At 35.2% G+C, this 23,790-nt stretch overlaps 1 protein-coding gene across 2 annotated transcripts in view; it reads left to right on the top strand.

Moving 5' to 3' along the window:
* CUNH1orf185 (chromosome unknown C1orf185 homolog) overlaps positions 1-22,439 on the top strand; it is a 24,166-nt gene extending 1,727 nt beyond the window's left edge. For both annotated transcript variants that reach the window (XM_039223856.1, XM_039223857.1), the window contains exons 2-5: positions 7,638-7,743; positions 13,932-14,067; positions 19,930-19,966; positions 21,772-22,439. In XM_039223856.1, the coding sequence (XP_039079787.1) occupies positions 7,638-7,743; positions 13,932-14,067; positions 19,930-19,966; positions 21,772-22,166 (674 nt within the window). In that variant the 3' untranslated portion in view covers positions 22,167-22,439. The remainder of the gene's footprint in view (positions 1-7,637; positions 7,744-13,931; positions 14,068-19,929; positions 19,967-21,771) is intronic.
* Positions 22,440-23,790: the final 1,351 nt, after the last annotated feature.

The following is a 23,790-nucleotide window of genomic DNA, read 5'->3' as shown; positions in this document are numbered from 1 at the left end:
GCTCCTATGCCTCAGCATTTCTGTATCCCTTGGGTAAATTCCTAGCAGTGCTATTGCTGGGTCATAGGGGAGTTCTATTGTTAGTTTCCTGAGGAACCTCCACACTGTTTTCCAGAGGGGCTGTACCAGTTTACATTCCCACCAACAGTGTAGGAGGGTGGCATCCATTTTTCAAATAAGAACATTAAAATCCAACCAGCACAATGAGTAACTTTTCCATATTCACAGACAGGTCTGGTTAGTCTTCTAACCACTCAGAGCAGACACCAACTAAAGAAGTCAGTATCGTCAGCTTTTTAAACTGGTTGCATATGAGCCTTGCTTATATCTTATTATAGATTTTTAAACCTTCAAGACAAGGATTCAATCTTATTTAAATGGCTTTTTATCCCTCACTTGGTATCTGAAACAGTATTCTACACATAAATGGTGTTCAAAAGATTTTTGTTGAATTTTAGTAACCTGAGACTGAATTCTGGCAAAACCCTAAAAGAGTATAATAAACAGGTAATTTATGAATAACTGAAAAAATAAAACAGGACTTGTAGTTCTGGAATCATTGCAAAAAATAATCTGAAAACACTCCTGATACAAATACCTAGTGGTTTTGGGAAAAGATATAAACACAGGTATGTATAGTTAACTTCTATATTTATCTACATCCCTCAAATACCTCAAAACAGAATCTAAATATAGACAGATATGTTAAAGGATGTATATGCAGATTTATAGATATATAAATATATATCCTTTATATCAATATAAAGAACGCATTAGATATAGATAGATATGTTAAAGGATAGATGGGTAAGGAAGAGGGACCTATAAAGGCAATAAAAGTTTAGACACATAAATGGGAGGAAAACCAAGTGAATTTACTGTACTGATGTGAAGGCAAAAGAGAGAGAATGGCCAATAGTGACCTTTTGATTTTTGTGTTAATGAAGTTATTAATGCCTTGGAAATAGATGTGAAGAGGTAGGAATTTTCATTTTAAGAGTTTAGGCTACAAATGGTAAAAAAAAAAAAAAAAAAGGATCAATTGTATGCTGAATGGTCTCCCAGGAGAGAGTTTTATTTATTTTAAGATGGAAGAATCATAACCTGATTTAAGATGTAATGTTCCTGCCTAGTTATCTCTTACACATTCTGTAAGATTCAGCTCAAGTGTTATCTCTAGAACAGTTTTTGCACTTGGTCAAACTGCTTCTGTTGTCTTAGCACTACCAAAAGGTCATTATCACAGCACTTAGAATATTTTAATAAACATATCCGTTTAAATGTCTTGTCTCCTCCAGATTATAAACTCCATTATCATGTGTTATTTATCTTTGAATCACCAATTTTTGGCAAAGGTTTGGCAATAGAAAGTTCTCAAGCAATGTTTAACTAAACTATGGAGCTTTTTAAAACTTTTTTTTTTAATATTTTATCTAGGAGAGAGAGAGAGAGAGAGACAGCGTGAGCAGGGTAGGGTAAGAGAGAGAGGGAGTCACAGACTGAAACAGGCTCCAGGCTCTGAGCTGGCAGTCAGCACAGAGCCCGATGTGGGGCTCGAACCCACGAACCGCTAGATCATGACCTAAGCGAAAGTCGGACGCTTAACCGACTAAGCCACCCAGGCGCCCCAACTATGGAGCTTTTAAAAATTTACTTTATTTTTTTTAAATTTACTTGTGTCCACGTTTTGTACTTATTTCTTCTATTACAGCACCTAGATACTTTTTAATTGTAATTATTCCTTTTCACATGTATCACATTTATGTTTAGTAGGCCTTCCTACTAAACAACATACTTACTCATTTTTGTAATACTAGCATTTAGCATAATCACTATCATTCATTCATTGAATATTCAAACATTTCTTGAGTAACCAGTCGTTATTCTAAACTCTAAGAATACCAGAGTAAGAAAGATTTAACTTCTGGTGGAGGAAGAGAGACAATAGACAATAAAAAAAAAAGTAAAGAAAATGATTTATGATAGTAATTATTAAAGACAAACAAGGTGATGTGATATAGTAACTGCTGAGAATGAGGATTCCTTACTTTAGACAGGATACTTAAGAGCAGAATCAAGAAAGTAAAGACACTATGTTTGTACATAATGTTTCTTTAAAATATATATTGACTAAAACTTTAAAGTGAGAAGGGGATCTTAATGATCACAAAGTCCAGTCTTTTTGTTTTACAGATGGATTTAGAGAGAAAGTGTGACTTGTTGAAGGTATTAACAAATATGTAATTTGTCTTTCTCTTGGTAAAGTGGTTTGGAAACTTTCAGATTCTTTAAACCTCACTGGGATTTCCCTAAGATGTAAATGACCTACTTATTAGGGAGAATGATGGTGTACTAGTCACACCTATTTTCTTCCCTAATGGAGACTTGGGAAAAATAAAAAATAAAAAATAAAGAAGAGGGCAGATATCTGTAGGCGGAGACAGTTAAGTGGGCTATCATCACAGTGGTAACAATAGAGAAGGTTCTACAAGGAGACTTGTAGTATCAAGAATTACATAAGAAGCTTAAAAATTTTTCCCCTGATTTTTCAAAGACACTCATTGTAGAAAATACACACACACAGGTCTAGAGTGGAAAATTGTCACTATAAGCCCTTACTCCAGGGATAACCAATGTTGATTATTTTCTTTATACAAGTGTTCCTCCCCTTTAATTTTTTCCTTTTTTTTTTACAAAATTGAGGCCATATATATATACATATATATATGAAATATGCATATGAAAACCATATATGAAATATATATGAAACCATATATTTTTTTCATGTATATAAATATGGAAACCAGAAAAGTGAAAAGAAAAGGAAAATGAAAAGGGATAACAAGCACCCATGTAATTTCCTACTAAATGCATATTTTTTGGTCATATAAGTTTCAGATCTTTCATTTTTTAAAGAAATAGAACATTTCAGATAAAGTCTATGTTCCACCCATAGTCCCATTCCCCTCATTGAACATTATGTTTTTCAGTTCTATTCATGCTGATACATATATATCTAATTTATTCAAAGTTATAAGTGTTAGCCTTGATGAATTTTCACTGAACATACCTATATGATCAGCACCCAGTTCAAGAAACAGAACATTATCAGCACTCTTGAACTCCTCAGATAACTGTGTTTGAATTTTATGTTGTCTTCTTTTGCTCAACAATATTTATGAAATTTATCTACTTTGTTGTGCATAGTTGTAGTTTATTCTTTCTCATTGTTGTAGAATATTAGTATCCAAATAACTGGCTTTTTTTTTTCTAACAAAATCTAATGATATTCCATGTCTCTATTCTCCACCTGATCTAGATAAGGAAGAACCTTAGCAATATTTAAATTCTATTGTTCCCTCACTTGTGGTTGTGTGCATTTAAGCAAGTTCCTTAACCTTATTTTGCCTCATCTGTTCCTCAGCTATAAAATGAGGAAATAATAGTACTTAATTTAGAGTTGTTTTGTGAGAATTAAATGAATTTAAATACATAATACATTGAACAGTGCCTGGCATACAGTATTTACCATATGAATGTTAGATATTATTATTGTTGTTGTTATTGGTGAAAGGATAGACAACATATATCAAGGGGAGAGAATACAGAGTCTGGAAATAGACTGACACTAATGTATCTACTTGATTTTTGACAAGGGCGCAAAGACAACTCAGTGAAAAAAGGATAGTCTTTTTAATAAATATATCCAAAGGGGGGGGGGGAAGGAGCTTGACATATACCTTATGCACAAAGTAATCCAAAATGAATCATAAATTAAACGTAAAACATAAACTATAATTCCTTTATGGGAAAACATAGGAGAAAGTCTTTGTGGCTTATTAGGCAAAGAGTTCTTAGATAGGACCCATAGCATAAGCCACACAAACAAAAAGTTAATAAATTAGACATCACCAAAATGTAAAAGTTTTGCTCTGTAAAAGACACTCTTAAGAGGATTGAAAACATAAGCCATAGACTTGGAGAAAATATTTCCAAATCACATATCTGACCAAGGACTTGAAGAATTCTAAAATATCAGCAAAGATTTGAGCAAATTCTTCACTGAAGAAGAGATATGGATGACAAATAAATGTGTGCAATGATGTTCAATATCATTATTCACTAAGGAAACACAAATTAAAACCACAGTGAGATACCACTGTATATCTATTAGAATGCTTGAAATAAAACTAACAACACCAAATAGTGGCAATGGTACCACCATTGGTGGAATTGCAAGTGGAACTGTCAAATAATGCTGATGGGAAAACAAGATGGTACAGACACTTTAGAAAGCAGTTTGGCATTTTTTATACATTTAAATATATACTTTTTAAAACTGTTTATTTTTGAGAGAAAAAGAGACCGTGGGAACAGGGAAGGGGCAGAAAGGGAGACAGAATCTGAAGCAACCTCCAGGCTCTGAGCTGTCAGTATAGAGCCTGATGCGGGGCTCGAACTCACAGACTGTGAGATCATGACCTGAGCTGAAGTTGGACACTTAACAGACTGAGCCACGCAAGGAGCCCCAATACATTTAAATATATACATGCTACATGACCCTACTGAAATAAAAACTTATGTTCAAACAAACACTTTTATGCAAATGGATAGTAGATTCAATCTAACAACCCCAAACTAGAAACAACCATCTCTCAGCTGGGGAATAAACAAACTGTGGTACATCTGTAAAATGGAATGTTACTCAGCAATAAAAAAAAATGAACAATTGATACATGCAACAACGTAGGTGAATCTCAAATGCATTATGCTAAGTGAAAAAAGCCAGGCTCAAAAGACCACATGCTGTATGATTCCATTTATATGAAATTGTGGGAAAGGCAAAAGTATTAAGGATAGAGAATGGGAATGGAAAATAAACAATGGTTACCAATAATTGGTGCTTGATTATTAAGAGGCAGTATGAGGAAATCTGGGAAGGTGATAGAAGTGTCATGTAACTTGGTTATGGTGATGAGATTAAACACTCCGTTTTTGTCAAAACTTATAGAATTGCACACACACCCCAATGAATTTTACTATGTATAAATTTTTAAAAAATTTTTTAAATAAAAGCCTTCTTAGGTTGTTACTCCATGTACTTCCTCTCTGCCAATCCTCTATTTTTTTCTTTGGAACCCTTATTACTTTTATATTATACTCTCCTAATCTTTTCCAAGTCTCATGATTTCTTTATATTTTTCATTTCTTGATGTAATTCAGCAAGTTTCTCAGTCTTATTTTTCATCTCATTAATTGTGTTCAAAGTAGACTTTATCATAAAATTTTTGAATTTTCCATTTTCCAATGTTGCTTCTTGTTTTTTTTTTTAAAAAATTTTTTTTAAATAGTTTATTGTCAAATTAGTTTCCACATAACACTCAGTGCTCATCCCCATTTTTTAAAAAATTTTTTAATGTTTATTTATTCTTGAGAGAGAGAGAGCTCAACGGGGGAGAGACAGAGAGAGAGGGAGACACAGAATCCAAAGCAGGCTCCAGGCTCCATGCTGTCAGTGCAGAACCCAACGTGGGGCTCCATCTCACGGAACCTCAAGATCATGACCTGAGCCAAAGTCAGACACTTAACTGACTGAGCCAGCCAGGCATCCGCTTCTTGGTCTTTTATTGGTGATTCAGGACTCCATTCCCTCAGAGATTTTGTTACTATAGAGTCATTCACAGTACCAAAGGATGGTTTGATCTAAGTCTTGTCTCAGTGATTTTCTCTGTTTCTTCTGCTAATTCTTGCTTCCAGATCTCAGTGCTTCACATGCCTGTGGTTGTAGCCTCCATTTATTTCTCTGTGTTGCTTTTTTTTTTTTTTTGTCTATAGAAATTTTCATTTTTTTTCAAAGTTTCATTTCTTTAAGTAATCTCTACACCCCATGTGGGGCTCAAATTCACAACCCTGAAATAAAGAGTTGCATGCTTTTCCAACTGAGCCAGCCAGGCACCCCTAGAAATCTTTATCTTATATTTGAGTACAACTATTTCTTTTTAATTTTTTAAAAATATGCATTTTATCTATCTTGCTTTTATCATTGAATGCTATCTGATATTTCCTCATACCATTGTGACAGTGATTCTCAAGTGGGGGCAGTTTTGTCCCCAGAATACATTTGCCTGGAGACATCTTTGGCACAATGCATAGGACAATCCTACAACTCTTGATCTGATCCAAAAGATTAATAGTATTGAAGTTGAGAAATATTTCACTAAATAATTAAAGAATATGATATTTTTCATATGTATCATCATAATATATTTAATTGACTTCCTAATGTGCACTTAGAATGGGTTTTTTTTGTATTGTTAAGTATCACTTTTTTTGGTATAACTTGTTGGTACCATTAATTCCCAAGTTTAGACATTTTTTGAACCCAAAGAAAACTGAGACTTGAGAAGCATCATCTTGGAAGCTGGAAATTACTTAGGAAATAACAAAAGTATGGGAACAACAAAGTCTATCATGTCATATTTTTAGTGGAATTTATAATGTGTTCCCACATAAAGAACTTCCATTAGTTTTATATTACTTCTTAAATTTTTTATTTAAATTTCAGTTAGTTAACATAGAGTGTAATATTAGTTTCTGGCATATAATTTAGTGATTCAGCATTTTCATGCAATACCCAGTGCTCATCACAAGTGCACTCCATAATCTCCATCACCTATTTAACCCATCACACTACTCACCTACCCTCTGTCAACCATCAGTTTGTACTCTATAGTTTTATACTTTTAAAATCTTTTTTCCCAGGTAACATGAAGTCAACCTTTGAGCAACATGGGTTGAACTGTGCAGGTCCACTTATACACTGATGATTTTCAATATAGTATAGAACTGTCAGTGTATTTTCTCCTCATCATTTTATTAATATCATTTTCTTTTCTCTAGCTTATTTATTGTAAGACTATAGGATGTAATACATAGAACATATGAAATAAGTGTAATTAACTATGACAAAGGTAAGGCTTCCGGTCAATAGTAAGCTATTGTTTTTATATGTACATATGTAAGTAGTTTAATTTTGGGGGAGTCAAAAGTTATATATGGATTTGTGACTGTGCAGAGGTTGGTGCCTCTAACTCTCATGTAATTCAAGGGTCAACTATACTTCTAAATTGTTTTAAGGCCCTTCTTGTTGTATACAGCTTTCTGTAAAGTTTCCTACAACTTGCTTTATTTTTAGGTATCACATACCAGAATCTTAATAAATACTTGACCAACTTGACTATTATTACCTTATGTATTCTTTAGTTTTAATTATTTTCAATATATACCAGGATTAAGATGATTGGTAGTAGGGATAATAGGAACAAACAAACAAACAAAATAAAACCAGAGGACTAGCTTTAATCTGTAGCCTAATCTCAGTTCAGGTCCTTCTCTTACCTGGACCTCAATTTTATAATCTGTAAAAGTAAAGCTATACCATATAATTCTAATAGGCTTTTCCAATTATGAACTTGTAAGCTTGTCTCCTGACTTCCTGGTTAATGTCATCACACTACCCTATGTAGTGTGATGTTGATTCAAAAGATGTAATATCTTTTGAAATATTATGTCATTTAATTTTACATGGAGAATGAAGATACTTGTATGAAATAATCTTTTATAATTTATTTGTATAGGTTTTTTAAACCCCTTAACCTATTTTCTGGCTGCTGGTGCTGTTACTTTGGGAATTGGTTTTTTTGCTTTGGCATCAGCTTTGTGGTTCCTGATTTGCAAACGAAGGTAAGGTTTATTAAATATTTAACTTCTTTTCCCTTAAAAATACAAAGAAAGATTTTTTCAAATGGTATTAAATAACTATAATGGTAACTATAATGGTATAGATTCTATAACTTGAGGTTTGGTTACAGACACTTTGGGGAGGGAAAGCTTTACATGTTTAAAATAGCCTGGACAATGAGAAAGAATGAAATTGGGCTATTTGTAGCAACATGGATGGAACTTGAGGGTGTTATGCTAAGTGAAATAAGTCAGGCAGAGAAGGACAGATACCATATGTTTGCATGTATAGGTGGATTAGGAGGAACTTAATGGAGGACCATGGGGGAGAAAAAGGGGGTAAAATAGTTGGGGAGAGGGAGGGAGGCAAACCATGAGAGACTCTTGAATGTTGAGAACAAACTGAGGGCTGCTGGGGGTGGGGGAGAGGGGAACGGGGCTGATGGGCATGGAGGAGGGCACTTACTGGGATGAGCACTGAGTGTTATATGGAAACCAACTTGACAATAAACTAGTTAAGAAAAAAAAAAGATCAAATAAATTTCATGTTATCCTTAAAAAAACAATAGCCTGGAAAGAGAAGTCCCACAAGTAGAGCCGTGTGAGTACTATCATAGCAGTCTTCATGCATTAAAATTTCAAGGAATAATGAGATATATTTTATTGTTTGGAAGACATGGGCTCAAATCATAAGATGTGACACTAAAAATTTTTTTATTTCTAATTAGAGATTAAAAACATTACTGACATGGAAAACCTCTTTCTTTAGGAGATATTTAAGATAAGAGCTGACAGAATGCTCTGGTATAAACTAAATGTAGTCTTTTTCCAGACATGGAAAACCTTAAAATTTGGTGGTTTTGATTATTTAGTTCAGTATTTGCTTTGTTTAATGTAAATTTTAACATGTTCTTGCACATATTCTTCCAGTATTTCCTATTTCAGCAAATTAATGCATATTACTATTCACTTGCACAAGTCAGAAAACTAGACAATCTTCACTTACTAAATCTTTTAACAAATATTTATTGGGTGGCTGCCATTGTTCTAGGGACTGAGGATACAACTGCGAACAAGTCAGACAGGATTCCTAATTCATAGAGTAGCAGTGCCATTGGGAAGAGACAGATAATGAAAACTAAAGTGGCCAAGGAACATCTCTTCTAGTGGGCGGTGTTTAATCTGAGATCTGAGTTAAAAGAAAGAGCCAGACATTTGAAGACTTTGTCAGAGAGCTTTCTAAGCTGAAGGGATAGCAAGTACACAAACCGTACATGGCAATGTTCTTGGTTTTGTTCAATAAACGGAAAGAAGGCTAGTGTGAACAGATTATAGTAAATGAGGGTAAAAATGATGAGACTGAAGATATAGATAAGGGCCAGATCACATGGGATGTTGTAGACTAGAATATGGGGTTTGATTTTATTATTTGTGCCATCATAAGGTTTTAAGCAGGGGAATAACATTATCAGCATAATAATGGTTAACATTGAGTGCTTACTACATACTATGCATTGTTCTAAGTGCTTTATATGTTATTTCATTTAGACTTCATAACCACCCTATGAGGTAGCAGAAATATCATCCCCCTTTTAAGGGCACTAAAATGTCACCTATAGATGATTTACATTTTATAACACTTTTTAAAATTTGAGATATAATTTACATATAATAAAGTGCATAGATTTTAATTGTATGATGATGAATTTCAGCAAATATATTCCCATGTATTCACAGCCCCAGTCAAAATATACAACTTTCCATCACCCTGGAAAGTTGCCTCATGCTCCTTTCCAGGCATCACTCCCCACCTCCCACCCAGAAGCAATCATTATTTTAATTTTTATTACCACAGATTAATTTTGTCTAGTCTTGAATTTCATTCAAATAGAATCATGTGGAGTTTTTATGTCTACTTTTTTTTTCATTTAACATACTTTTGAGATTCATGCATGTTGTTGTATTATATGTATTCCATTCTCTTTACTAATGAGTATAGTATTTCAGTGTATAAACATACCTTAGTTTACTTATTCTGTTAATGGACATTTGGGTCACCTCCAGTTTTTAGTTCTTAGGAATAAGGCTGTTATGAACAATCTTGTATAAATATTTTTGTACATGTGTTTTCACTTCTCTTGGGTAAATACCAAAGAGTGGAATTGCTGGATCAAATAGTTATCTTTTTACCAAATTGCTGAACAGTTTTCCAAAGTGGGTACTTACTCCAACCAGCGATGTATGAGAGTTCTGATTCATATTTTTAAGATTTCTCTTACTTCTCTGTGAAGCCTAAATTTTAACTGAGCAAGAGTGAAAGCAAAGAATATTAGGAGGCTATTGCATAGTCCAGGTCAGAGATGATAATGTCTTGGACTAATATGAAAGTAAAGGAGATGGAAAGAAGGGGTTGGGTTTGGGATGTGTTTTGCAGGTAAAGTTAGCAGGGCTTGCTGATGTGTTGGATGAGGTAAGGAAAGATAAGTGAAATGGCAGAATTAATGTTAACACCTATGTTTTTACCATGAGGAACTGAGTAGTTGATCATACCATTTACTGAAATGAGAAGATGATTAGAAAGAGGAGCAAGCTGAGGGAATAGTGATAAACTAGGAGTTACATCTTGGATATAAGTTTGAAAGTCTACTGGACATCCATTAGAAATGTCAAATCCTCACATATACATGTAGGAACTTTAGGAGAGAAGTCAAGCTTGAAGACTTAGGGTATCAATTAATAGAGGGTATCTAAGTTATAGAACTGGGTGAGACTAACCAGAGAGAGTGATTGTTGGAAGAGAAGAGAAGAACCTTGGACTCTGCCCTTCAGCCCACCAACACTTAGAAATCTAGCAAAACAATAGGAAGAATCAACATCTGAGTGTGAAAACAGAGAGGTACACTATCAAGGAAGTCAAAAGTAGAAAAAGTTTCAAGGGTGCTGGGAAGATGGCAGAGTAGGAAGACCCTAAGCTTACTCCATCCCATATTTACAGCTAGATATCACTCATATCTAAGTTAATAAACCAGAAAGAGATCCAAAGACTGGTAGAACAACCTCCACAACTAAATGTGGAGAAGAAGCTGCATTAGAGAAACCAGGAAATGCAGAAACTGTGGTCCGGAGTTGCCCACAGGAGGGAGGAAGCTGTGGTTATGTAGAGGGAAAAACACCAAGAAGCCCACATAGAGAAAACAAATCCCCATATTGGAGCCTGGAGTTTTCAAAGTCAGAGGGCCAGTGATAGTTGGGTCTCTATCCTCACAGCAAAAGCCTGTGGAGAGGCAACATAGAAGCAACAGCTTGCAGAATGGGAGAGAGATCAGATTCTACTGATTTCAGAGCTTGTTGGGGGATTTCTCTGGGAACAAAGGAGTTGGCAGGTGCCATTTTCCTCCCCTGCCCCCAAGCATAAACACAGAGCCATCAGTGAGAGGTGGCACTGCACAGGCATTGCTACCTAACCTGCTAATACTATGCCCTGCCCACAAGTTCTCCTGAGGATTCCCCCACTCCAAGCCTGCGGTCTCAGCCCTGGACTCAGTGCAACTTTTGTTAATGCTATACACACTGCCTCTACATGCTGTGCCCCTCCAGCCACTATACTTTAGGGGGATCCAGCTTAGGACCAGTGACCCATTGCAAATTTTGCTAACACTGCATGTGCCCCACCCAGCTGCCAAGCACTCCCAGTTGGCTGCTACCACCACCCCCATCCCCTGGCTGTGGGAGGTTTGGCCTAGGACTAGGGGTTGAGTGTAAATTTTGCTAACACCACTGCTCTGCCCGCAAGCGCTTCTATTGTCACATCCCTTCAGAGCTGGCCTACCTGGATCTCACTAACATCGCAGAGAGCAAGCACAGCCTGCAACAGGCAAAAAGTCCAGATGTCTGGACTGAAATGAAAAATGACTCAGACACAATAGTAGGATGCAAGCAACACACATAGGAAACTCCTCTGGAGCCAGGTTCTGGTGAACAGGGAATACCGCACTGCAGGGTGCTATAGGATCTCTTCTTCATAAAGCCACTACTTTCAAGAGCAGAAGACACAGCTGACTTCTAACATATAAGAAACAGACACAGAAGGGGTGGCGCCTGAGTGGCTTAGTCGGTTAAGCGTCCGACTTTCGCTTAGGTCATGATCTCGCGGTTCGTGGGTTCGAGCCCCGCGTCGGGCTCTGTGCTGACTGCCAGCTCGGAGCCTGGAGCCTGTTTCAGTCTGTGACTCCCTCTCTCTCTGACCCTCCCCTGGTCACGCTCTCTCTCTATCTCTCTCTCTCTCTCGATCCTAGAAATAAATAAAAATATTAAAAAAAAAAAAAGGAAAAGAAACAGACACAGAAGGTTAGACAAAATGATGAGACAGAGAAATATGTCTCAAATGAAAGAACAAGACAAAAATCACAGCAGGAAGTTTAAATGAAAGAGAAATAAATCATATGCCTGATACAGAATTTAGAGTAATGATCATAAGATATTCACTGGACTTCAGAAAAGGGTAGAAGATTGAATCAAGCATAGACTCTCTTTAAGGAAGGTTTTGTTTTTGTTTTGTTTTGTGTTTTTGGTGAAGGGAAGTTGATAAATAGGTCAGAAGCTGGAAGAGAATGTGAGGTTAAGGTAGGGTTGTTTTTTCTCTCTCTGAAAATTGTAAACATGCTTAGTATCCTCCTCCCTTTCACACCTCCCCCAAATTTGAACCATCACCAAGTTCTACTTATTTTACCTCATAAATCACTCAAATATATCCATTTCTTTCAAGTACCACTGTCATCTTATTTAAGTTATCCTTATTCCTCATATAGATTACTGCAGTAGGAGTTATGACTGACCCTCTACCTTCAGTATTGCCCTCATTAAGTCTCTTCTCCATGTTTCAGACAGACATTTTCCAAATACATATCTAATCAAGTCACCCAACCATCCCATCCCATCCCCACTATATTATAAAGGACTTCTCAATGCTTTTAGGAGAAAGACACAACTTGTAATACAAGGCCCTACATGGTTTGCCCATGCATACTCCCCCATTTTGTCTCCCACTTTCCTTCTTGCTTTCACTGCTTCTGATACACTGTCCTAATCTGGCCCCTAGGTCTTTATACTCGCTGTTCTTTCTGACTAGACTATACTTTCTTCTACATCTTTCTTCCTCCATCACACCTATCTAATATCTTACTGTTTCTTCAGTTGCCCAATTTAATCATCTCTCCCTCAGAAAAGTCTTCCCTGACCTCTCTCTAACCAGATTAATTCCCTTTGTTCTGTACTTACACAGTACACCAGGTACCTTTCCTTGATAATACTTTCCAAAGTTGTGATTTTTCATTTTCTTGTCAGTATTTTATTAATGTTTATCTTCCTTAATAGTGTTGAAACTCTATGAGAGCAATAACAGTTCTATGAAGGTAGTGGTTGTGCTTTATTTCTGCTGTCACAACACCCAGCATAATGCCCAACATATAGTAAGCATTCAATAAATATTTAAGGGAACTGAATTCAATGAATGAAGGAATCCTAATTGCCTATACATCAATAAGTAACAATGTAATCTCTTGAATTAATTTAGAAATTTTCTAGTACCTCTGTAAGAAGAAATGGCAATCAGCACTATTTTTTTAAATTGTTAAGTTTAGAATGACTGTTAGAAACTATATTTCCTTATACTTAACTCTCTTTGATCAGCTGGAGTTCTACTTGCTGATTGATTATTTTTAACAGTCTCTCAAAATTATTTGTGTTGCATGGATAAAGATCACAAGTACTCTTGCATTGTAAGTATGAGTTTCAATTCAGTTTCCTTCGTCTTACTTTGGCCGGGTATAATATTAAGTATAAGACTGATGAATGAGTTTCATTTCATTTTCTTTGCCATTGAAAGCAAACTTATGAAAGTTTAAAGTAGATTGATTATCTCACAACCAGAAAGGATATAAAAAAATCATGGTTAATTTCAAACTAGAAATATTAAACCCTGCATAAGAAGTAGCTTAATTTACATACTATGAATAAAATAGGTGTAATAAATCGGTAACATGAGAAGATAATATATATATTGATTTGTGCTTTAAAAATTAATATATAACAATATATTCTGATTTTAAACCTTTATGTATAACTAGTAGAAACAATTTAATTGGTTTATAATGGAACTCATGTTTAAATGTCTTCTATAAAATATTTTTCAGAGAAATATTTCAAAATTCCAAATGCAAAGCGACTGATGAGAGATGCGGGCAAAGATCATCAAAGGCAAAGATTAAATCACATTCTCAGTGTGTTTTTATTTCTCGAAACTTTCATACTGGAGGATGCCAATTACAGGTAATGTATGATATTTTCTTGAAATATTTTCAAATAATTTATTTAATACTATGTCATTAGCATTGTCTTTAAATTTGAAAGAGTATCCATTATTACTTTTATATTTGAGGGATAATAACATGGGCCTATATTTAAATGATCCAAACTGGTGAGTTTTTATATTATAAGAAATTGAAAAACTAAATGAAAATGTCTGCTTTTATAGTTGTTTCTCTATATTCCTTTTTAAAAAATTTTTTTTTGAAGCTTATTTATTTTTGAGAGAGAGAGAGACAGAGTGTGAGAAGGTGAGGGGCAGAGAGAAAGGGAGACACACAGAATCTGAAGCAGGCTCCAGGCTCTGAGCCATTAGCACAGAGCCCAACATGGGGCTCAAACTCACCGACTGGTGAAATTATGACCTGAGCCAAAGTCGGATGCTTAACTGACTGAGCCACCCAGGCACTCCGCTTCTCTGAATTTCTAACCTGAGAGCCTACACTCCTCATATTGGGATTTTTATTGAAGATACATGGCATAAGAAAAAGCAAAATTTCCAGGCCTGTCAGAAGAAAGTAATTTGGAAATACAAGGATACTCAGATAACCAAATAATCTAACAAAACCAACTAATTGAAATTAAGTACAATTAACAAGGATTTATTAAGACTTCATTGTATTCTAAGCTCTGGAAGCCCCCTATTAAGGATGGTTAAGATATGAATCTTACCTTAGAGATGCTAGTGTAGTACATTACAAGTGGTAAAAGGCAGACACATAGTTGGCTTTCCATTATGTTATGTCAAAAACTGTGTTGTATGCACAAAGTAAAACAAGGGAGATGCCAGTAGAAGTTTAAAGCTATGCTATAGTTAAACAAAATAAGTATTAGTAGTTGATAACATTACTATTATTATTATTATAGCATTAATAAATAGCAACAAGTTGATAGGATATCAAAGTTTCATTTTACAACTTGAATACTGAACTCAAGTTGAACCCAGTTTTCATTTGTTTAACAAATATTTTTCAAGTGCCTTAAATATGACAACAGTAGTTTTGGCACTGAGGCCACATAAATAAATAAGATATGAGTTCAGACCTAGACAAGCCCCAAGTTAGTAGCAAAGAAAATCATATAAACTAAAAATTACAACATAATGTGTTAAGAGCCACAAAATTGAAGAAATGCAGGGAAAGGAGCGTAAATTGAGGAAGGCTTCACAGAGAAGAAATTTTTAGCTGGATTTGGAGAAGGAAATAATTTGCCAGGAGAAAAGAGAACAATAGATATTCTATGTTTAAAGGCTTGCAGCTATGAAAGTAATATGTTCAGTAAAAATGTTATAAAGTTTAGAGTCTAGGGTTCATAGGAGGAAGTGGTGGGAAAAGATCCTGGAGACGAGGTTGTGAGAATCCTAACTTGCAGCCTGAGGATTTTGGATTTTACCCCATAGGCTTTACAGATCCACTGGAGGCATTATGGGATTATAGTCAAGGACATAGACTGCAGAGCCAGTTGATGCAGTTTGGAATCCTTGCTCTTCCACTACTAGCTGTGTAATCTTAGGCAAATTACTTAACTTTTGTATGTCTGTTTCCTCTTCTGCAAAATAGGGGTGATTTCATCTCCATTGTATTGTTATAGAAAGTAAATGAATCAGTATGTAAAAAACACTCATTGTGCCTGGCCACATAGTGAGTAACTATACTATTATAATTCTTGGGGGAGGGGGGTGTTTAAGCAGGTGGGTTTAATGATCAAGTTAATTCTAAAGATTAATAGCTCTGGGGGCGCCTCGGTGGCTTAGTCGGTTAAACGTCCGACTTTCGACTTTCGCTTAGGTCATGATCTCACGGTTCGAGGGTTCGAGCCCCGCGTCGGGCTCTGTGCTGACTGCCAGCTCAGAGCCTGGAGCCTGTTTCAGAGTCTGTGATTCCCTCTCTCTCTGACCCTCCCCTGCTCACACTGTCTCTCTCTCTCTCTCTCTCTCCTAGAAATAAATAAAACATTAAAAAAAATTTTTAAAAAGATTAATAGCTCTGAAGATTGTTTGAAATTGAGATTGCATTGCAGAGAAAAGAATGTTTCTATGTATACATTTAATATTAATTGAATTTACTCAGTACTCATCACATGCTAGGTATTTTGCTAGATACTATTGGTATAATGATGTCTTCATACCTAATGATGGATACAGACAGTTACAAAAATATCATGAGTACTATGATGGAAGAAATACATATATAGTAGTCCTGAGTTTTAACTACTTATTGTTCATTCAACAAATATCTAATAAAGGCTTATATGCCAGGCACTGTTCTAGGCAACTGGAAATTTGGTAGTGAATATGGAAGACAAGAGTCCCTGCTCCACTCACATTATAGCCCTAGTGGAAGAGATAAATAATGGACAAGTAAATGTAAAATATTATTCAGGACTCTTGATAGTTATAGAAACCTAATTTAGAAGAAAAATAGTATAAAACTTTGAATGAAAACATGGTATGAAAATAATAAGGTAGTGCTGACCTCAGCCATAATCACTTTCAGTACAAAAAGATTCTTTTTCTTATTGTCCCTCTTTTTCTCATCTCAATTTCTGCCTGTGTACTGGCCCCTTTCTCACCTACTGGAGACAGGCAGGCAGGTCATTTATCTCTTACAGTCTGTACCCTCACCCTTATGTGGACCCACTATCCTGTAATTGCAGTTAACCATTTATTTGCTTTCCTTTACGGTTTTACCACAAATACTATAGACCCTTGAGCAATCTACTATTAAATTTTACATGTGTTTAAACTCCATGTCTAATATACTCTTACCTTTTTATGCAACATTATGTTTCTGAGATTCATCCACGTTGGTGCATATACTCATAGTTCATTATGGGCTGTTATACAGTATCCCATTGTATGAATAGATTAAATTTTATATTTTGCAAATATCCTAAAATTAAAAGACCTCAAATAGCCAAAGCAATCTTGAGAGAGAACATAACTGGAGGCATCACAATCCCAGATTTCAAGATACACTACAAAGCTGTAATAATCAAAACAGTCTGGTACTAGCACAGAAACAGACCCATAGATCAATGGAACAGAATAGGAAACACGGAAATGGTCCCACAACTCTATGGTCAACTAATCTTTAACAAAGCAGTAAAGAATATCCAATGGAAAAAAGACAGTCTCTTCAACAAACGGTGTTGGGAAAACTGGACAGCAATATGCAAAAGAATGAAACTGGATCACTTTCTTACACCATACACAGCAATAAATTCAAAATGGGTAAAAGGCAAATGTAAGACAGGAAACCATCAAAATCCTAGAACATAAAGTTCTAGCATAAAGTTTTTAATAGCATCCACTTATTATCCTTCTAATATCTGTAGACACTTTAGTGGTGGCACTTTTTATTCCTGATTATATTTCTTTTTTCCTAAATCAGTCTTGCTAGAAATTTTCAATTTTATTATTCTTAGACTTCTCTCCCTTTATAATATAAACACTTAATATTTATATTTTCCTCTAGGTACTGCTTTTGCTGCATCCCACAGATTTTTAAAAAAATTTTTAAAGTTTATTTATTTTGAGAGAGAAAGAGCTAGTGGGGGAGGGGCAGGGAGACAGGGAGAGAGAGAGAATGCCAAGCAGGCCCTGCACTGCCAGTGCAGAGCCTGATGTGGGGCTCAAACTCACAAACCATGAGATCATGACCCGAGCCAAAGTCAGACACTTAACTGACTGAGCCACCCAGGTGCCCCTGCATCCCACAAATTTTTATGTATTTTCTTTTCATCATTATTCAGTTTAACATATTTTAGAATGCCCTTTCATTGTCTTTCCTGATACTGACATTTTTGAAGAATACAAGTCAGTTATTTTATAGATCATAGGCTCAGTTCGACTTTCCTTATAATCAGATTCATTTTATCACCTCTGAAGACATACAATGTTCATCTGCTTTTCACTAGTGATTTTAGTTGATCACACAATCAGGATTATGTCTGTTCTTCACCCCAGTGTATTATTCTGGTTTTTACCCTAGCAATTAAATAATTTGTGTGATGACACTTTGTAACCATGTAAATATCCTTCATCAAACTCTACTTACTAGCTATATAAATTATTCTTGCCTGAGCCAATCTTCACAAAACTGTAGCAAAATGATGTTTTTCTAATTCTACCACTATTGGTCATTTGGCTTTCTACTATAAGAAAAAAGCTCCCCATCTTTCTTACTTTATGCACTGATTTATTATCTACATAGACTAATGAGTTTCTGTGTCATTCAGCAGATTATATTCCATTACTATAATTATTTTGATGCACAAGTTTTTCCAAATTTAACCAGTGGGAGCCCCTTGAAGGTTATTTTTCTGTCTTTTTGATATGTCCTCATCATTTTTTGATTCCTTACTTCTGATACGATAGCATCATTTTTAATAGTTGGAGGAATATCCATTGTATTAATATTTATGTATCGTATTACATTTAAGAATTTCTTCTAGAACTTTAAATTTAGAGTTTTAAAAATGCTTAACAATATTGTAAAGAATATTCTGGTAACTGTATATTTACATAAACCCAAAACTATTAACTTGGCATAATACATTTCTGGAAGTAGATTTGTTATATTGCCCTTCAGAAAAATTCTACCTAATTATAGTCAGCAATATGTAAAATGTTCATTTTGTTATTCCCTTAGTTTGGGTGAATTTCAATCATTCTAGGGCCTTATTCTGTGGTCCCCAGACCAGCAATATTATCATTACCTGGGAGTGTCTATTAGAATTGCAGAATCTCAGACCATCCCCCTCCTGCCCCAGACCCACTGGATCATAGCCTGCATTTGAACAAACTCCCCAGGTAAGACATAGGCACATAAAAGTCTGAGGGGCAGCGTTCTAATATAATTTGTACAGGAGTCACAAATTGAATTGGTCTTAAATCCGGCAAGGTAAATGAGGAGACTCTACTGGCATTTATCTTAATAAAAGGTAAAAGTGACAAATAAGTAAAGTTGATAGTGAAAAAAGTGCTTAATGTTATCCTATATATATATGTATAAGACATTCACACACACACACACACACACACACATACACACACACACATATATGTACAGTGTACCCTAAGCAAACTGTTTTGGGGGACAGGACAATGCACATCAGAACAGAGTACTAATACTGTTCCCCCAAAATACAAGAGACAGTGTTATTATCTCTCCAGCCAATTCCAAAAACCCTATGTACTAACCCATTGTTTATCTAGTGGTCTAAGGAAAACCTGAATCAGAACCACTTGCAGAATGTGCTAGAATGCATACTCCCAAACACCCCCCAGAGAATCTGTCTTAGTGGGGTCTGATATTATGCCCAAGTATCAGCATTTAAATAAGCACTGATGCCCTGGAGTTGAGAACTACTATCCCATGACATTTTCCAGAACACATCTGGAATGTATTGTTTGAGTAACTGTTTTATTTGCTTCAAAAGAATAGACACATTTTTATAAAATTCACTTTTTTGTTTTTGTTGGTTAGTGAAATGAGTAAGTCTAGGAATTCTAATTATTTTTTTAGCCCTCTCTAGTTCTAACCAAGTGACTCTGAGTTAGTGAGGAGGGAGAGAAATAATCCAGATGAACTCTATTTCACCCTTTCATTCTCTATCCTGAGACTGCTTTCTTGAACTAATTCATATTCTTTCCAGATGATACCTCAATACTTTTTCTTTTCTGACAACATATTTTTGGTGAAATAAATTCATATCATGGAAAAAAATTTCCATCAAACATATAACATATAAATATGTTAAATATATTTTAAAAATTACATAGAAAGCATTCATTTTTTTAAATAAAATAACTTTTTTATGTAGGAGGAGCAAAGAGAAAAGGAAACAACACGTATAAAAGGTAATTTTTCTCAAGAATTTATTAAAGAAACCAACTTATAGCAATGCACATCTTAAAATATCAAGAAGCTGACCTAAATGTTACCTAAATATTGTTTTTAAAACCATGGAAGTATAAGGGAAATGTTAATGGATTAGTATGTGAGTGGGGATATATTTCTCAGAAAACAAAACTTGCAATGTCATATCTTAATATGTTTAATTTAAATATTTGTTCCTTATTTATACCAAAAGGTATCATAGCCAGGGTCAAAAGACATGAGTATTTTATAATCCTTTGATTATGCATATTGCATAGTCCCTAGAACCTCAAAATGTTATCCTCCTACACAATTTAAGAAATGTTGGAAATAGGGGCACCTGGGTGGCTCAGTTGGTTAAGTGTCCAAATCTTGATTTCAGCTCAGGTCTTGATCTCAGGGTGGTGAGTTCAAGCCCTGCCTTGGGCTTCACACTGAGCATGCAGCCTACTTTAAAAAAGAAAAAAAAAGGAAAAGAAAAGAAATGTTGGATATTCGAAATGTAATAGTATCTAACAGCTTTAAGAATTAATGTTACAGGGGCGCCTGGGTGGCTTAGTCGGTTAAGCGTCCGACTTTCGCTTAGGTCATGATCTCGCGGTTCGTGGGTTCGAGCCCCGCGTCGGGCTCTGTGCTGACAGCCAGCTCAGAGCCTGGAGCCTGTTTCAGTCTGTGACTCCCTCTCTCTCTGACCCTCCCCTGCTCATGCTGTCTCTCTCTCTCTCCTAGAAATAAATAAAAACATTTAAAAAAAAAAAGAATTAATGTTACATATTAATATCATATTATATTAAATATTGTATATTGTATACATATGTAATATTAAATATTATTCAAGATACTTAGGATATTATATAGTATGATATTTTCTAAAACTTAGATTTTAAAATACCAAACATGCAACATAAATAATGTAAAGAGAGAAGCATTAGTCTTAGAGAACTAGAAGTCTAGATGAAGTCTAGATTTGTGGTGAGTCTTCAGTCTCTAATCATGTCTTCTCTTTTGTGAAGTGGTGCTAATAGTAAGTACCTTGAAAAATTATTGAGACGATATGTGAGATATGTAAGCATCTTTATATATTGTAAGGCACTCTAGAAATGTTAGATGTTACTTTAATTGGTGTGAAACCAACCCACAGGCCCTTCCCACTGTGGACCAAACATTTTATAATCTTATAGAAGCATGTTTTTTAATTTTTAATTTTTTAATGTTTATTAATTTTTGAGAGAGACTGAGCATGAGCAGGGGAGGAGCAGAGAGAGATGGAGACACAGAATCCAAAGAAGCAGGCTCCAGACTAGGATGTCAGCACAGACCCCGATACCGGGCATGAATTCAGGGACTGTGAAATCATGACCTGAGCCAAAGTCAGACGCTTAACCAACTGAGCCTCCCAGGCATCCCCAGAAGCATGTATTTTTAAATTTTATTTTAAAAAATCAGGGAATACTTAGCTAAAAATACTTAAGAAACTATCTACATTTTCTGATTTAAGGGACATTCCAAACCTGAGCTTTCTAGCCTTTTTAGAATCTTCTCCTGCTAAAACAGGTTGATTTTATTTAGAATAGACTTTTCTATTCTTGATTATCATGAAATTGTTAATTCCTAATTACATATTCAACATTGTACAGATGATGATAGCAACTCAGAATTTTACTATTTCATCCCACTGTCCATTATAATCCTCAAAAGAGTCTGAATTTTAAAAAGTAACATTGTCCTTATAAGTAAGATTTGGCTTATGAATATGTAATATTAACAGTCTAATTTTCTTTTACAGCAAATAAAGATCACTCTAAAGATGAATTCTGCCTTGCAACAAAAAAGGTCATTTGCGACCCTTCAGAGATTAGCTTGACAACACATCCCAGCAGTGGTACCTTAAGCTTATCGACACTACCATCTGATTCTTATTACAGCCAAAGTGTAGAAGCAGCTGATGACTGGTTTTCTGATGACACTCCAGCAAAAGAGAGTTCTCCAATGCCTTTTCTCAGGGAACCTCTAATGGAAAAAGTATTTTCATATCTATCAACAATTCCATTAGAAGAATGTACTGAAAGTGTACTGAATATGTCACTTTATGATGATCAGAAAGATGACAGCATTAAGGAAATATTTTCACGAAGAAATGCAGAGGTTGAAATACAAAAATTTCAACATAATATTGAATGACTTTTTTCTTTTGAAACTTTGTATACACTGAAATCATGGAAAGTTGAAACCAAATTATCAGCTTCTGAGTCTCTTAAAATGTCCATACTAATATTACTTTTCTTGTTCTTTGCCATATAGTGGTCCTACTTCCTTTGCCGATTCTTATTTCTAGAAACAAATGCAGGAAAAATTACAGTGACATCATGAACATTAAGCTTAACTCCTTGTATCTCATCAAAGGATATAATAAATAATCCAAATGTATTTTAACATGCAGAGAAAATAAGAAATCTTTAGCACAAATAGATTTTTGAATAAAACATTCACAGCATTTCTTTATACTTTTGACATTTTTCAATTTTATTTCAATGTGTGTAGGGCTGGGCAGAATACTTCCATCAGCTGTTCTGAATTTTAAATACATCAATCACCTACCATTCAAATGTTATTTTGTCACGATGTTGGTAAACATTATACTGTTGCTCTTTTAGGGGAGCCTGGAGCACTGTGAGAATCCAGAATATAATTTTTTCTTTGCCTTCTCCTGTGTCTGCTTCTCAGAATGGTTTCCCAATCCTTACCCCACTGTGATGGAAATGTGGACATTTATGTTCTTGAGCAGCTGATTCAAGCTAGATGAATCAGAGTTCCTCTCTAATCAGAGACCCTTGATCAGATTTCTATGTTTGGTCCTGAGGGATTTCTGACACCCACTATGTAATTAATCTTTTTTCCCCTCTTTCTCCTAAATACTGTCCATGTATTTAGTCCCCTTTTTCTTTTTTTCTTTGGGAAAAAATATTAAATGTAATATTAGCTTTTGTGTTTGTTACTCCTACCAAACCTGTGCAGGCCTTCCCAAGAGATAAATCATACCTATTACAGTAAATGAAAATAAACTTGTCTCAGTTAAGATAGTAGCATTACCCAGGTCTATCATTTCTGTCCCAGGGGAAATATTAAAAAGGATTAGAACACCTATCTTCTGAAGCTCCTTGTCATTTCTACTAGTTATCAGTTGTGAGAACATCTCTCTAATATCCACCCCTCCATCTAAATAAGTTATTTCAGTTTAAGGTCTGTAAGGAATCACATATATATTAAATGTTTTCTGTCTCTTGGTGTCCTATCCCAGAAAAGTCATCTCTACTTTTGGTGAGATGCTAAAACTTTCCTAGGAATTTGGGGTTGGAAATAAGAGATTGTAGCTTTGATCTGATTAGTCTTTGGAATAGAGGAAACAAACTGGGGAGCTGTGGGCTGTCATGTCTTACCTTGTGGTTTGGGAAGGGAAAACAGTAAATCTACAGTGAGAGAGCAGTGGAGCACTTGCAAAGTGAAAAGCAGAGATGAGAGATCAGGAGAATGCAATTCCTGGCTTTCTAACAGTTCTCCATTTCCTTGTTCCAACCCTTCATGAAGGGTTGGCTTGGCTTGGTATAGCACACGTTATCCTAATAATAAATCCCCCTATTTGCTTAAGCTAGCAAGATCTGATATTTGTTAGTGTCCTGTTTTTAACTATTGTTCTGGGCTTTGGTTAAAGTGCCCTTGTAATTTTATAACAAATTATCCCTTTTGCATAAAGCAGGAAGAGTTTTGTTTCTGTTACTAGGACCAACGCATCCTAACCAAATTTCAT

The sequence above is a fragment of the Hyaena hyaena genome, unplaced genomic scaffold, assembly GCF_003009895.1.
Source record: "Hyaena hyaena isolate Hyena2069 unplaced genomic scaffold, ASM300989v1 scaffold_1469, whole genome shotgun sequence".
NCBI lineage: Eukaryota > Metazoa > Chordata > Mammalia > Carnivora > Hyaenidae > Hyaena > Hyaena hyaena.
This window is presented reverse-complemented; position numbering and strand designations above follow the sequence as displayed.